A 15581-nucleotide genomic window follows, 5' to 3' on the forward strand; every position below is an offset into this window, starting at 1 on the left:
GAAAGAATTTTAGTAAAGAAAGACATTTCTTAATCAAATTAATCCTATGGTAATGTGCAGCATTAGCTCAAGATGGAGAAACTGGTGGCAACAGAGTAGCCACTATCCTGCTATGAGGTAACAAACATGTTTACTCCAACACTTACGGAGTAGAGTTGACCTTCATGACCAGAGGTTGTCAGAGACATGGAAGAAAATGAGCATATATAAGAATTCTGAGATGCGCCACGGCTTCGGTAGCGACGGCAGCTCTGCGAGGGCCTGAGCTGTGCAAGCACCTCCCCCAGGAGACCGTTGCAGTCGGCCAGCCCCCTTCTCCACGGTAACCATGTGTGACCGAAAGGCCTTGATCAAAAATGCGGACATGTCGGAAGAGATGCAACAGGACTCGGTGGAGTGCGCTACTCAGGCGCTGGAGAAATACAACATAGAGAAGGACATTGCGGCTCATATCAAGAAGGAATTTGACAAGAAGTACAATCCCACCTGGCATTGCATCGTGGGGAGGAACTTCGGCAGTTATGTGACACATGAAACCAAACACTTCATCTACTTCTACCTGGGCCAAGTGGCCATTCTTCTGTTCAAATCTGGTTAAAAGCATGGACTGTGCCACACACCCAGTGATCCATCCAAAAACAAGGACTGCAGCCTAAATTCCAAATACCAGAGACTGAAATTTTCAGCCTTGCTAAGGGAACACCTCGATGTTTGAACCTTTGTTGTGTTTTGTACAGGGCATTCTCTGTACTAATTTGTTGTGGTTATAAAACAATTAGCAGAATAGCCTACATTTGTATTTATTTTCTATTCCATACTTCTGCCCATGTTGTTTTCTCTCAGTCCATTCCTTTAAAAAATAAATCTGTTGCAGATGTGAAAAAAAAAAAAAAAAAAGAATTCTTCCTGAGAAATAAGTGACAGGATTGATGACTGCTTGTATATAGGGTTTGGGGAAAAGAAAACATTGAATTTGTGTCCCAAATTGTAAACTTGAGAAGTTGAGAATGAATAGTTGTCCTACTGACAAAAAGGAAAAGCAAGACAAACAAACAAACAAAAAAGAAAACAAAGAAAAAGAAAGTAGGAGGAATTGGTAGGAATCTTATTTCAGGGGGAGATGGTATATCTAGGTTGAATGTGTTGGGAGAAAAGTGATATTGTCATATTCAATAAGAAATACACACCTGTCAGCTGATTTTGAAGGCCTGGGTTCAGTGAAGAGACTTTGACATGTGGATTTGAAAGGCTTTTCCAAAAATGTCATCTCCAGTGGAAAGCTTGTTGTTTGATGAGATCTGAGGGACGTGCGGAGTATGAAAAAACAAAGGGCAGGCCGGGCGCGGTGGCTGAAGCCTGTAATCCCAGCACTTTGGGAGGCCAAGACGGGCGGATCACGAGGTCAGGAGATCGAGACCATCCTGGCTAACACGGTGAAACCCGTCTCTACTAAAAATACAAAAAACTAGCCGGGCGAGGTGGCAGGCGCCTGGAGTCCCAGCTACTCAGGAGGCTGAGGCAGGAGAATGGTGGGAACCCGGGAGGCGGAGCTTGCAGTGAGCTGAGATCCGGCCACTGCACTCCAGCCTGGGCGACAGAGCGAGACTCCGTCTCAAAAAAAAAAAAGAAAAAGAAAAAACAAAGGGCAAACGACTAAACATTGTGAAAACCACCATGGATTTTTGATGAATAATTATGCTCAGGGGATGGCTACATCATTTTCCATGATATAATTATTATGCATTACATGCCTTTATTAAAATATCCCATGTACCCCATAAATATATATACATACTACATACCCACAAAAATTAAAAATTAAAAAATTAAAAATATTATCCTCTTTTTGATTCATCCTCAAACTTTCAGATGTGCTGACTTAGCCTGTGGATGCCTCTACTAGCTTCAAGTAGCTCATGAATACAGTCCTGGACAGAGGGATCACTGTAAGAAGTATCATCACTTCTGGGTCATTCTAGGTATTCCTTCTGTACCAAAAGCAGGAAGCTCTTATTCAAGAACCAGGAGGTAGAATCATGACATGTCCTGTTAACCCTAGATAGGGTGGTTGTGGTATAATTAAAAAAATAAATATTTGATCTTGGTCCTCAGTTCTTGTTACATTAAAACCCTTGGAATCTCTTGGGTGATAAGCGTGTCTTTTGTATGCTAATGAGATGACTGGTGACTGAGAGCCCCTGGATAGCTTCAGGATGGAAGCTGGTCTCCAGAAAGAGCAAGCCACTATTATAGGGTCGGAGATTTCAGCTTTTCCCTGCCTTCTTCACTACTGAGGAGTGGAGGGAAGCCTTAGATTGAGTTCAATCACCAATGGCCAATTATGTAATCATCCTACATAATGAAACTTCCATAAAACCCCCTAAACAATGGGGTTTGGAAAGTTTCTAGGTTGGTAACATGTTAAGGTGCTGACAGGGTGGTGCACCTGGAGAGCTGGAGAGGGCATGAAAGTTCCACATCCCTCCCCCGATAACTTGCCCTATGCATCTCTTCTATTTGGAAGTCTCTGGGTTGTATCCTTTATAATACTGTGAATACTGACAATCCCTCATAAGCTTTTTAGCTCTGTAATAAGTAATAGCAGGGAAAGCATTTTTCTGAGTTCTGTGAGTTATTCTAGTGAATTATCAAACTTAAGGGGAGGGTCATGAGAACCCATGAAATTGTAGTTAGCCAGGCAGAAGTGCGGGAAGCCTGGGTGTTACCACTGCCCTGGGTTCTTGTGACATCCCAGGATAGAAATCAAGAAAGATCACCAAACATAATAGCAAAGGAAAGTTTTTTCAGCTTGTGCACAAGGGAGCCAGCACCAAGAAAAAGAAAAAAGGAGTAAGCTGCTCCCAGAGAGTAGTGTGTGGGTTAGTTTTATAGGGTCTTTCTATAGGGAAGGGTTATGTCAGGGCACGTACAGGAGGGGTTTTCCATCACTAGTGCAGTGGTCAGTATGTTTATTCATACATCATATGTAGCATTAGAATTTTTAATATCCACCCCTGGGCATGAATTTTAGCATTAAAATGAGGAAGGGGTAACTTCACGTTGGAGTGTAAGTCTAACTGTGCATGTGGGGTTCTGGGGAAATCCCCACCCTCTGTAGCAGGAGTTTACAGTTAATAGCTTCTTGGGTCATTTGTTACTGATTGGGGTAAGCTAGAATTTGAGTGAAGGATTTTTATCCTCTTCCTCCAGACCATCTTATTCCCTACTTTAAAGTAAGGAATCAACCAGCCTACCTATCTCATGAATACCCCATTGTGACTGACATCTTACGTGGGGCAACCTTGCACGACTGAGCCTTGACCCATGGCGTCTGATGCTAACTCAGAGAATTAGTATCAGAATCGAATTGAATTGCTGGCCACCCTTGTGGCATGGAATAACCAACAAATTGATTGATGTTGGAGAAGATGCTACTTATTTGGTGTTAGGAGGAAATATCCTCTCAGTGTTTCTGGACGAAGTTGAACTGATCTGTAATATTTACTACTCCTGGGAATTCACCATTCTCCACTTTGTCCTGACCATACCCCAAATCAGCTTCTTAAATATGGAAGTGTTTATGGCTCTGGGCCATGAGTGCCACTTTCCTGTATCCATAAGTTAGCAATATAAAATTCTGTAGAGAATTATCATAGAATGGTAATTAGGACGTCAGCAATAATCTTTGAAAATAACGTTTCAGTAAAATGTGTGATGGCAGAAATCAATTCTGAGTCTAAGAAATGACACTATAGTTTGAGGACATAGAGGTCAAGTGGACAGACCACTTTGAAAACTGTTGATGGAAAAGAAAGGAGCTAGATGACCAAAACGATCTGCAGGCATCCTTGATGCACCTGACTGTTATTTGGATATCCTCCGCAGGGAGCCTGTGATGGTTAAGATTGTGAACTTGACTGGGTTAAGATTGCCTCAGTGGCTGGTGAAGCATTGTTCCTGGGTATGTCTGTGAGGCTGTTGCCAGAGGAGAACAAAGCAGGTGGAAGAAGGGGGATAAGTAGCTTTCTTGCTGAGCCAGCTCTCTCTGTCTTTCCCATGCTATGCTGGACACTTGGCTTCCTCTCCTGCCCTTGGACATCAGACTCCAGGTTCTTCAGTCTTTGGACTCTGGAGCTTGTACTAGCAGCCTCCCAGGGGCTCTCAGGTGTTTGGCCTCAGACTTTGGATGGTTGGCTTTGCTGGTTTTGAGGCTTTTGGACTTGGACTGAGCCACACTACTGGCTTCTCTCTTTCCTCAGATTGCAGACAGCCTCTCATGGGACTTTGCCTTGTAATCATGTGAGCCAATTCTCTCTGATGAACTAATTATATATATATATATATATATATATATATATATATATATGTTTAACCCAACCCAGGATGGTCTGGAGGAAAAGGATATTCAAACTTAAGGGGAGGGTCATGAGAACCCATATATATATATATGTTTATCAGAGAGAATACACACATGTGTATAGCCCTTTTGGTTCTGTCCCTTTGGAGAATTCTTCTGTATTCATCCATTCTCACACTGCTCTAAAGCACTGCCGGAGACTTGGTAATTCTTAAAGAAAAGAAGTTTAATTGACTCACAGTTCCACATGGCTAGGGAGACTTCTGGAAACTTACAATCATGGTGGAAGACAAAGGGGAAGCAAGGCACGTCTTACATGGCAGCAGGAGAGAGAAACCAAGTAAGGGGGCAACTGTCAAAATACTTTTAAACCATCAGATCCCGTGAGAACTCACTCATTATCAAAAATCAGCATGGGGAAACCACCCCCATGCCAATCACTTCCCATGAGGTTCCTCCCTTGACACATGGGATTACAATTTGAGATGAGATTTGGATGGGGATACGAAGCCAAACCATATCGCCTGCCTAATACAAAGCCCTATAATTCCACCTCCAATATGTGGACAGGAGATGTACTATGTATCTATCTGATTGTTTTAAGATAAACGGACTCAGCATGGGAGACAAAATTAGAGAGTGTAGTAGGCATGGAGAAGACCATCAAAGCGTGTCAAAGAAGAAAAGAGAAAAGAAAGATTTGTAAGTCTGTAAAATTGCAAACTTAACGTTCAACTCCCAAGATTTATGGAGACTTGGGCAAGTTCACAGGGATCACCCAATTAAACCTGTTCAATTTACATCTGCAAAGGTGAAGTTACTTTTCTGGGTCTTATGACTAGATAGTAGTAGGACTGAAACTAGAGCTCTGGGACCTCACTCCCCTAAATATTTCCTTCCCTTTGTATCTACTTCCTTCCTGATTTTGTATGTGCCCTTGTGCTTCATGAATACTGTGAATACTGACCATCCCTCATAAGCTTTTTATCTCTGTGTGTGTGATCAAGATATGTCCTATGCTGGTTCTCCTCTTTTCTCTTACCTCTCTGTATTAAGTTCTATCTTTCCTTTGAGGTTTATTTAAAATACTATGTCTTCCATGAAGACTTTCCAGAGCACCCTTTGTAGAAGTTTTCTCTCCCACTGAGCTATGAAAACACATGACTTATTTTTGCATTGTTCTAATGTATGTACTAGCCTGAAGACCCGGCCAGATTATGAATGCCCCTAGAAGGAAATATGCCTTATATGTATTTGCTGTCTCCAAGGACCTATTGCTTCCTTCCTTATGGTCCATATCTTCTCCTTAATGATGGTGAGGGGTGTTTTTGGTTGAATTGAATTATGTTAGCACCAGCTGACTGGAGTGGCCTCTTTTTCCTCTATACTGGTCTTCCTGAACCATTGTGCACAGAGAGATCCATGGTACAGAAATTAAAGTACAGTGGGCAAGGATAATAGGAAGTGAGGAGAAAATACCAATATTTTGGGTGAACTGAGGACTGAAGTTAATTTAAGCCCAATTAGTAGAGTTTTTCTCTAGAGGAAAAAAGTATAGAAGACTATACTTAAGCTAATACCCTTCTTAAAACAGTCACTCCTGATATAGAAAGGCTGTTTCTCATGCAGAACACATTTTATTGACTCCTTTTTTTCTTTTTTTTTTTTTTTTTTTGAGACAGTCTCGCTCTGTCACCCAGGCTGAAGTGCAGTGGCACGATCTTTGCTCACTGCAACCTCCGCCTCCCAGTTTCAAGCTATTCTCCTGCCTCGGCTTCCTGAATAGCTGGGACCACAGGGATGCGCCACCATGCCTGGCTAATATTTTTGTATTTTTTGTAGAGACGGGGTTTCACCATGTGGGTCAGGCTGGTCTCGAACTCCTGACCTCAAATGATGCACCCACCTTGGCCTCCCAAAGTGCTGGGATTACAGGTGTGAGCCACGGCACTGGGCCTATTGACTCTTTTGTGGGCTATATTAATACATTTAGTAGAGAACTGGATCAGAACTGAAGAAGATCAGTAAGCTTGATTCACAGGGGTATGTCCCAAGACTAGAAAAAACCTTTCTCAGAAGAAGAGAATTTCTAATCTAATAAAGTGTTAGGTGGGCCAATAAGTTTGTCTCCCCACCTATCCTCTGTCACCCCCCAAATTACCTTTTCTTACTTGATTATTAATACTAGAAATGTATTAAAAAGTCATAATCATTTCTAAAGGCCTAAATTTTACATATAAAATTTTGGAGGAAGCTTACATTAAATACCCCTAGTAGAGATAATACATTGACTTAAAGTCAAGCCAATTTACAGTAGAAGGTAAGAGAAGATGAAAAAGAGCTCTGTGACGTTCAGAGGTGGTGAGGGAGGAAGAAGTGTTATGAAAAAAATATAGCGAAGGTGGTGGGGATGTAGAGAACTTCATGCAATTGGCAACTTTACCCTTCTTAATGACACATGCCAAGGGTGAAGTAATAATTCTAGGTCACCAACTTTCAGTTTCAACAAGTTTATTGTATAAGGTAAATAAACGTGATTCGCAGAAATTATCCTTGGAAATCCCAGCCTGATTCCTTTGCAACCAGTTATTCGCACGCTCTGAAAGTTTCTCTCAATATATGGATCAGGTCTTTAAAATATAACCTGATTTCCAAACATGAGTGAAAACATATTTTTCTTTTCTTTTTTGAGACAGAGTCTGGCTCTGTTGCCCAGGCTGAAGTACAGTGGCATGATCACAACCCACTGCAGCCTTGACCTTCTGGGCTCAAATGATCCTCCTTCCTCAGCCTCCTGAGTAGCTGGGACCACAGGCACATGCCACCAGGCCTGGAAGTATTTTAAATTTTTGAAGAGATGGGATCTCCCTATGTCATCCAGGCTAGTCTTGAACTGCTGGACTCAAGGAAGCCGTTTGTTTCAGCCTCCCAAAGTGCTGGGATTACAGTCATGAGCCACTACACTGGCCCAATTTTCTTTTTTTTGAGCTCATGTCTAAATTTCTTGACTAAGTCATTTAAAATTAATACAATAGGTAAACCCTTAAAGATGGAAGTAAGAAATTCTTTCTTTTTCCAGAGTTAATAATGGACTGAAAAAATCTTGATTTAAATCTGAAGACAATGTAGATATTCAAGGACTCAAAAGGTAAGAAAGACATGTTAGTCTCACATCCTTTATTCCATATTAAATTGTCTCATTAAAATGCCTTGCTAATGTGAACATTATTTCACAGTTCAGCCACCTCCACACAGTATGAAGCAGCTGTACAAAGGTCAGGTACAGGAGGGCAATGTGAAAAGAAACAGAAAACGATGCCATAGCGCTTAGAACTTTCAGCCATTCACGGTCACAACTTTCATAACATGATGACATTTCTCGATTGATACTGCCCCCCACCTTTTGTAAAAACTGCCATGAAACGACATCTCTCTGACTTGATAAGCTCAAGCAGTTTTCCAGGAAGATCCCTTATATTACATGTTTGAGCAACACTTATTAAAGAAAAAAGATATAAAATAGAAAAACCTTATTCTCAAGAGCAAGCTTCTGTTTCTTCATAAACTGTTGCTTCAAACTTCTGTTTCTTTTATTTCCTTTTCTTCATGAAAGTATTCTTAGGCACATTTTGAATTGCTGTTGCATATATATTTTTTTAAATTAGAGCCTTCTATTGCTTTTTCTGACTGAGCTTTGCATATTTTGTCTGCACCCTTGCAAAGAACTGCTTTGAAGGGCGTAGTCTTGGGACTTCCTCCCCTTCTCTGCCTCTTGCCAGACACATTTGAGTCGTTCCGTCTTTAAACCTGCCCTCCAACTGAGTCTTCCAGGATAGGACTTATTTCCACCTCCGACTTCACATTCCTCTTCAGTAGTTGACTGTGACTGGGAAAATAGGCGTACAAAGCATTTTGCATTCTCTGGATGTACCACACAGTAATTCTGCTGTCTGAAAACTCTGTAATGTCAATAATTGATGCACTTGAGAAGTGGTAATTAAATTAGTTAATTATGCTGGTAAAATTACATGCAATTATGTGACTGCAGGGTATGTTTAGTAAATTAGGCTTTCCCATACTCACTACATATTGTGGTGCCAATTTTGTTCCTTGATGATTAGGTAGCTTTTGATACTTCTTAATTGATTTAATACCTGGATCTTCATTAGCCCTTGATTGCTATGCTATGTATGTCTGACATTTTTTCTCTCTGATATTTTACTGAGATCGTGCATCAGGGAAAATATATGTACATGTTTGTGAATGATACATACATCTATGTGAATCAACTCACTTTTTTTTTGTTTCAAATATTTAGATGTTAAAATATCATCCCCCTCCCACCTTCTGGGAAATAGCTAATCCTAAATGTTGACACAAATAGAATTCAAGAACTTAAGTCTTCTTGGACACTCTAAAAAAGAAAAGTGCTATGTTTATTTTGCTTCTGAAAAATTAATACCAATAGTACTAGGCAGTAATTGAAAGAAGCAAAAAATCAGACATTTTAGGAAAGTTAATCATTTCACCTCTTTAAATAGGAGGCAATAATCTTTAAATAAGATCCTTATCGATGAGAGTTAATTAAAAGTTTATAAATGACAGAAATTGAAAATTTGTCATATTATTCGTAGAGATTTACAGTCCCCTATGGGCTTCTCATGAGCATTAGAAAGCCTTCATGGGTCAATGAGACTGGTAGGAGAAACCATTACTCCTGTGGGTGGAGCTTGTGGATGGAATATCTTGGTTCAAGATTTAGAATCCAAAGCTGGAAGGAAGCCTGGGAATTCCTTGGTCTATTCCCTTTATGTAATAGATGAAGAAATGAAGTTCCCATTGAATGTTTTATAGAAAGATGTTTTCACAGCAAAGCAGTGACTAGGTTGGGTCTGGAATCTAAATCTTCTGCCCCTGTGGCCAGTAGCAATATACTATACAATATTACATCTGTTTTCTATTTTGTCCATTTCCTCTCCTTTACCCACTATAAACCTCTGAGTGACTTTTACTCATAGAAGGACTAGACATATTTTCAGAAGGACTCATTCTTTGACTCTAAACTGAGTGTCAGGAGGCAACTTGGGTTATTTAGAAGAAAGTATATCAACTGTAATCATCTGCATTCAAGAACCTGAAACTTAGTCTTGTTTGTTGTTTGTTTCCTGAGAAGCCAGAGCAATAATCAGCATCTGCAACTTTTCCTATATTGTATATCCCACTCTTAATGTGAACAATGATGCATTCTGGCATGGAGGAGTTTTCTGGAGAGGAAAATAGCCTTGCCAGCATTGGGATAAATGGGACAATTTGGCCACTATGTGGGACTCTGTCCTTCCTCTGAAGCCAGGGAAATGAACAACCAGACCCCCATCCTCCTGCAAAGCCTCTGCTGGTGCTGTGATTTCATAATCTTTAGAAAACTACACCTCTGAAATGGATAAGCAAAGAACACTCTGCACATTTATTGCAGGTTTTTTTCTTGGTTTTTGTGTTTGTGTTTTGATTCTCAGGTAGATAAAAAAGAATACCAGAGGTAAATGATAATCATAACGTTCAGTTATACAGTGCTGTACGCTTTCCTGAGTATTGTCACATCCTTTATCTTTGTTGGTTTTTACATCCACTCTCTGGTGACAGAGAACAAGAATTATTCCCTTTTCATAGATTCTTTTTTAATCTGACCTAGAAATTTTGCAACATTTGAATAGTGAATAGTGCAGAATTATTCAACCTGTTAAGTAAAGACTAGTGATATCTAGTTCTTCTTGTGCCTTATGTATTCAAATTTTTAACAAAAACTGTCTTTTATCTTCTCCAGGAAGTTTTTTCTAAGTCCCTCTGGGATGGAGTAAGCACTCTCATAATACCTGTCTGTATCCCAATCACTACATTTGTTCTTTGCTTTATGTTTGTCTGGCCACATAATCACATATGACATTAGATAATGAAATCCTTGATGGGAGATGTTCTGAATGATTTCTTTCCTATTATTAAACATTAGTTCAGTGACTGACATCTGGTAGATGCCCAGTCCCTAGTTGCTGAATGAATGAATGAATAAGTGTATATTGGCCTAGAAAATCAACATTCTTCTTCCATCAGGTAAGATTTAAACTCTGGTTGTCTCTCTGTTTTCTCCCTAATATAGGTGCACATATCTGTTATTGGGACTATCCAAAGTGTTTTCATCATACTTTTCATTACCACATGCTCTAGACATTTGAGTGAATTTTCTGTTATTTATTTATGTATTTGTTGTTGTTGTTGTTGTTGTTTGAGATGGAGTCTTACTCTGTCACCCAGGCTGGAGTGCAGTGGCATGATCTCAGCTCACCACAACCTCCACCTCCCGGGTTCAGTGATTCTCCAGCCTCAGCCTCCCGAGTAGCTGGATTACAGGCACATGTCACCACGCCCAGCTAATTTTTGTATTTTTAGTAGAGATAGGGTTTCACCATGTAGGCCAGGCTGGTCTTGAACTCCTGACCTCAGGTAATCCGCCCACTTCGGCCTCCCAAAGTGCTGGGATTTCAGGCGTGAGCCACCATGCCCAGCCTATTTTTTTAAAAAAAGCTAATAAATAATTGAATATGAACTGAAAATGTTCTTGGTGATTAGGTTGAAGATTTTTACTGTATTAATTTCCAATTGACTTTTACTCTTTTGGTTCTATTCACTGCAACAGTGTATGACTTTAAATGTAGTTATAAAACATCTTTCAGTCTCACATAAAGCATTAGTTTAAAACACCGGTTGCATTTAAATGTCTTTTCGCACGTCTTGTAAGAATAACTTGTGTGGATAGGTTTTAATATTTTTCATATAAATTAGTAGGCATAGAGCTGGAAAACAAGTCAAACAAACACATCTTTGCTAGATCTTATAGATAGTGTAATGACTGAGGAAAAGAGGGAGGAATCTTGGGGAACAAAGGAGAACACTGGGGAATTAGACGAGGCTCTAGCGGAGTATTGATGGAAACCCTGCTGCTTCCCGTTAGCCCTGCCAAGAAGCAGGCAATAACACCACCTGTCTGCTTGGCAGCCACAGGTACCTACACATGGTTCATGTTTTTCTCCTCTCCAGATTTCAAGATTTAGATTGGAGACCCAACTGGTTAAATCAACAGGTGAGATAAAATGTTGTGAAGCAGAAAACCACTCTCAAGCTTTGGTGTATGGAGAAAGGAGAGGCAGCCTGGAGCTCTCTTCAGGCACTCCTGAGAGTTTTGTAAGGGCTCCTTGTCTAAACCCTTTCCTTGGCCTCTGGGCTTCGGCAAAGCCAGCAAGCTATCCTGTAAGCTGGCGTGATGCCACTGTAACAGATGGCCGGGAGCATAGGCAGCAAAGAAACCATGCGGAAGCATCACAAGGGAGTGCTGAGGGCGACAGCTCTAGGCACAAGCCTGGAGTCTGTCTGTCCATTAGCCAGTGCTGAGCTCCTGAGCAAAGTGGGCATAGGGAATGTTTCAGCCTGCATCTTTGGCTGTTATGTACTTCAGGCAAAAGTGCCAGCCTTGCCTTATATGTGTTTTACTATTAGGATTTCCACTCTACCTCTGATGTGTGTGGGTGTGTGAGATATCTCAAGAGGGTGAAGACAAAGAGAGGAATATTCTAAATAAAACCATTAGTGTTTCTAGTTTGCTCACTCGGTCCAATTCATTCTGCATACTCCTGCTAAATTCATCTTGTAAGGCACAGCTTTGATTCTATCTCATCTTCCCCTAAACCTGTGATGATGGTGGTGATGATGATGATGATTATGATGGCATTGATTATGATAATGGAGGGGCTTCTCTTTGTTAACTACTTATTACATGTAATTTCCTACTTCATAGACAACCGGAACTCAGAAACCAACTTGCTACAAAGGCACCATGACTAATCCATGTCAGAACTGAGATCTGAATTTATTTTATCTGACTCTAGAAAGAGCCTTAACAAATATGCTCTATATTTGCAAATATAAGCAAATTTATTTGCCAGAGATTCTTGGTTGTCATCAATATACAATTTGAAAAAGTAAAATCTTTCAATTTAACTAAAAGTTTAGTTTAATTAAAAGTTTAATATTTTAGTTTTGGGATGTTTCTCTGTAATTTCTTTCTTTCTTTCTTTCTTTCTTTTTTTTTTAAACGGAGTTTCACTCCCCATTGTGCAAGCTGGTGTGCAGTGGTGTGATCCCCAGTAGCTGGGATTACAGACGTGCGCCACCAAGCCCAGCTAATTTTTGTATCTTTAGTAGAGACAGGCTTTTGCTATGTTGGCCAGGCTGGTCTCAAACTCCTAACTTCAAGTAATCTGCCCACCTCGGCCTGCCAAAGTGCTGGGATAACAGGCATGAGCCACTGCACCCAGCCTGTCATTTCTTAAGAGAATATTTGTTCTGAGAAACTAGATTCAAGTTAATGAGGACCAACATGAACCACATGTCTTAACAAAAGTACTAGATCGACCCTCTATGCTGTGGTAGAGTAGCTCACTGTAAAGGACACATTTCTTATCTATTTTTAGAAACTGACAGAGCTTCAAATGGCATTTCTATTTTTATAAACTTATCTGTGACTTTATGTCTGAAATCAACACATATGAAGGAACAAAGATCATTTTGTTTGTTCTTTCTAGATGCTAAGTCTTCAGCATTTATCTTTCCCACTATTGAAACTCTCATATAAAGGTACTGACAATACTAATCTTTCTTATTTTTAACCTGAATCTTTTCTAGCATTTTCTCATCTCCAGGAAAGAAAGAAAATGTCTTCATATACTTGAAGATAGTTATTCTTTTTGTATCAGTTAGCTACTGCTGCATAACAAATAATCATAAAAATCTCAGTGAATAAAAAAATAAGCATTTATTTTTACAGATATGAGAGTAGGCTGAGGTTCAGCTTATCGCAGCTGTCTAGGCTGATATAGGTTCACATGAGCTCTCACTCTCCAGCTGGGGTCAGTTTATTGCTATTTCCACAAAATTGCAACTCTCAGCTTTTGCATCTACTCAAAGTCCGCTGTTAAGAATATTTTAAAAATGACATTTTCCTCTTCCAGGGCCATGTGATAAAATCCTTTTCCAGGAAGAAATTATCATCACAGAAATTTGCTCATCTCAGTATATAAGGCCCTTCTGCTCTAGCTCTCTAGCATCTAAATGCTTTGTGTTCTACCCAGCCATGTATAAAATATGTTCCTTTGATGTGAAGAATAACTTCCTGATTGGGATTGAGCTGAAATGGGGCCCTCCTTTGGGCAGAAACATAAATGACATCATAATTCCTGCGAAACATTTACATCTTCCCGGGCTGCATCACCTGAAAATTTTGCTTTGTAATCAATTTTATACTCACTGTCACTTGGGCTCGAATTCCTCTTTATTAAGGATTAGATGAGACGTTGGTGAGGGGCTGGGAGGAGAGAGAGAGAGACAGCACGGGCATGAATCTTTTTTATGTGTAGGTACCTATGCGTGTGTATGATTAAGCAGAATATATTTATTTTATAATTAAGCATAATCTTTATTCCTTTAATAGCAGTACTATTACGTGTATCTGGTCCATCAGCAAGTATGAAATATTAATTTGTAATATGTTTCCTTTGTCAATGACCCTCTCCCACACACACCAATGATCACTACTTAAATTTCATCGACTGTATTCTTAAAATTTCCAATCTGAGGACCTGTGAGAAAAGTTACAATTTAAGATCTTTGCTCACATCTTATTTTCATGTTAACCAGGCAGAACAGGCTGATTCAGATGTTTGGAAGCATCAGAGTACTTAATCTGTTACCACTGCTTTGCATCCTATCATGTTCTAGACTTCTTAGGAGCAATCTTTATTTATTTTTGGAGCTCACAGATTGCATTTGAACGAGTCAGGAATATTTTCCAGCTTATTTTAGTTAACTTACTCATATTTTGCCCAAGTGGAGAAAAAATACACTGTTTTCCAAAGAGTTAGTATTAGTGCCATTCTAGTGATAGAATATTATTTTACTTGATTACTCCAAAGACAAAAGAAATTCGCATATTTGTCTGGTTTCATACATGCACATGAAGGTATAGACCTGCCCAAATAGCGCATTTCTACTCATTAGATAAATCAAGTCAAAGCTCTCACTGAAATCTTGTGTTTTAATTTTACTTCTCACGCCTAAATACTTAATGTTTTTAAGTAATCCTTCTTCCTTGCGCTCATGAGTAAACCCACAAGCATTACTTCATCTTTAAGAGCTACTCGGGTGATAAATAGCCATGTTTGACTCAAAGCATGCACTCCCAGTGATGATGGGACTAGTTGCCTGGTTATTTGTGGTTATTTTTATAGCACCTGTGGATTCTAAGATTGGTCATTTGTTTCATCAGAAGTATGTGTCATACATTTTTATTAATTCACTGAACACAGGTGTTTCCTGATTATCTACTTGATTAAGTACACATGGCTAGCAACCAAATTAGAACAGATAGAACCTTCCATGCTTACTTCCCTCCCCATATCCATTTTCATTATCATATAATGTAAAGCTAAATGGCTGCCCACTGTCTTGTTTTAATTTAGTAGAACCTAAAATCACTCCAGACTCTTCTCAGTACCAAGCACAATGCCTATTGTTTGTTGAATGAATACATGAATGTATCACTGAATGTATGCATATATTTATGAATTCTTTTATTATAAATGGTTACCACTAATGCCAGGACCATGGATAAACAATCCATGGATAAACTTTTATTTTTACTCTTATTTTAGTCTTCATTTGCAGATATTATTCTTAAGTATTCAGAGACTGTTGGAAGCAGCATGCAGCAGGGAGGAATAGAGATAAGGACTCTAACAAGGACCAAATCTTTCCACCCATTAATCAAACTCATAATTCCCATTAAGACAGGTAAAACAATGAATAGCACTAAGGAAAAAATTACTTTATATCGTGAGCACATTTAAAAGCTAAAATCAGTGACGGGTGTCCCAGGGCACAGCAGAGATACTTCTAAAAGGCAAAGAAGTTTGAAGACTCTCATTAAGGAGATGTCGCCTGCATGCATAGATAAAACAGGAAAGAAAAATGTATCTAAAGTTCCAAGGAAATGTAGCCCATATTCTTCCTCCCACTCTATTTCACTGAATGATTCTCTAAGTTACAATATGAATAAAATGGAGCTTGAAATAGACAAAATGGGACTAAAGCTTTTTTTTTCCTTGTAATATCTTAATGGAAT

The 15581-nt window shown here is 39.5% G+C and overlaps 1 protein-coding gene across 1 annotated transcript; it reads left to right on the forward strand.

Moving 5' to 3' along the window:
* The first annotated feature begins 215 nt into the window (after positions 1-215).
* LOC111541119 (dynein light chain 1, cytoplasmic-like) lies at positions 216-897 on the forward strand. The gene has a single exon (XM_023209777.2). The coding sequence runs from the start codon at positions 329-331 to the stop codon at positions 596-598; it is 270 nt and encodes an 89-aa protein (XP_023065545.1). The 5' UTR covers positions 216-328; the 3' UTR covers positions 599-897.
* The last annotated feature ends 14684 nt before the right edge of the window (positions 898-15581 follow it).

The sequence above is a fragment of the Piliocolobus tephrosceles genome, chromosome 5 (genome assembly GCF_002776525.5).
Source record: "Piliocolobus tephrosceles isolate RC106 chromosome 5, ASM277652v3, whole genome shotgun sequence".
Taxonomy (NCBI): Eukaryota; Metazoa; Chordata; class Mammalia; order Primates; family Cercopithecidae; genus Piliocolobus; species Piliocolobus tephrosceles.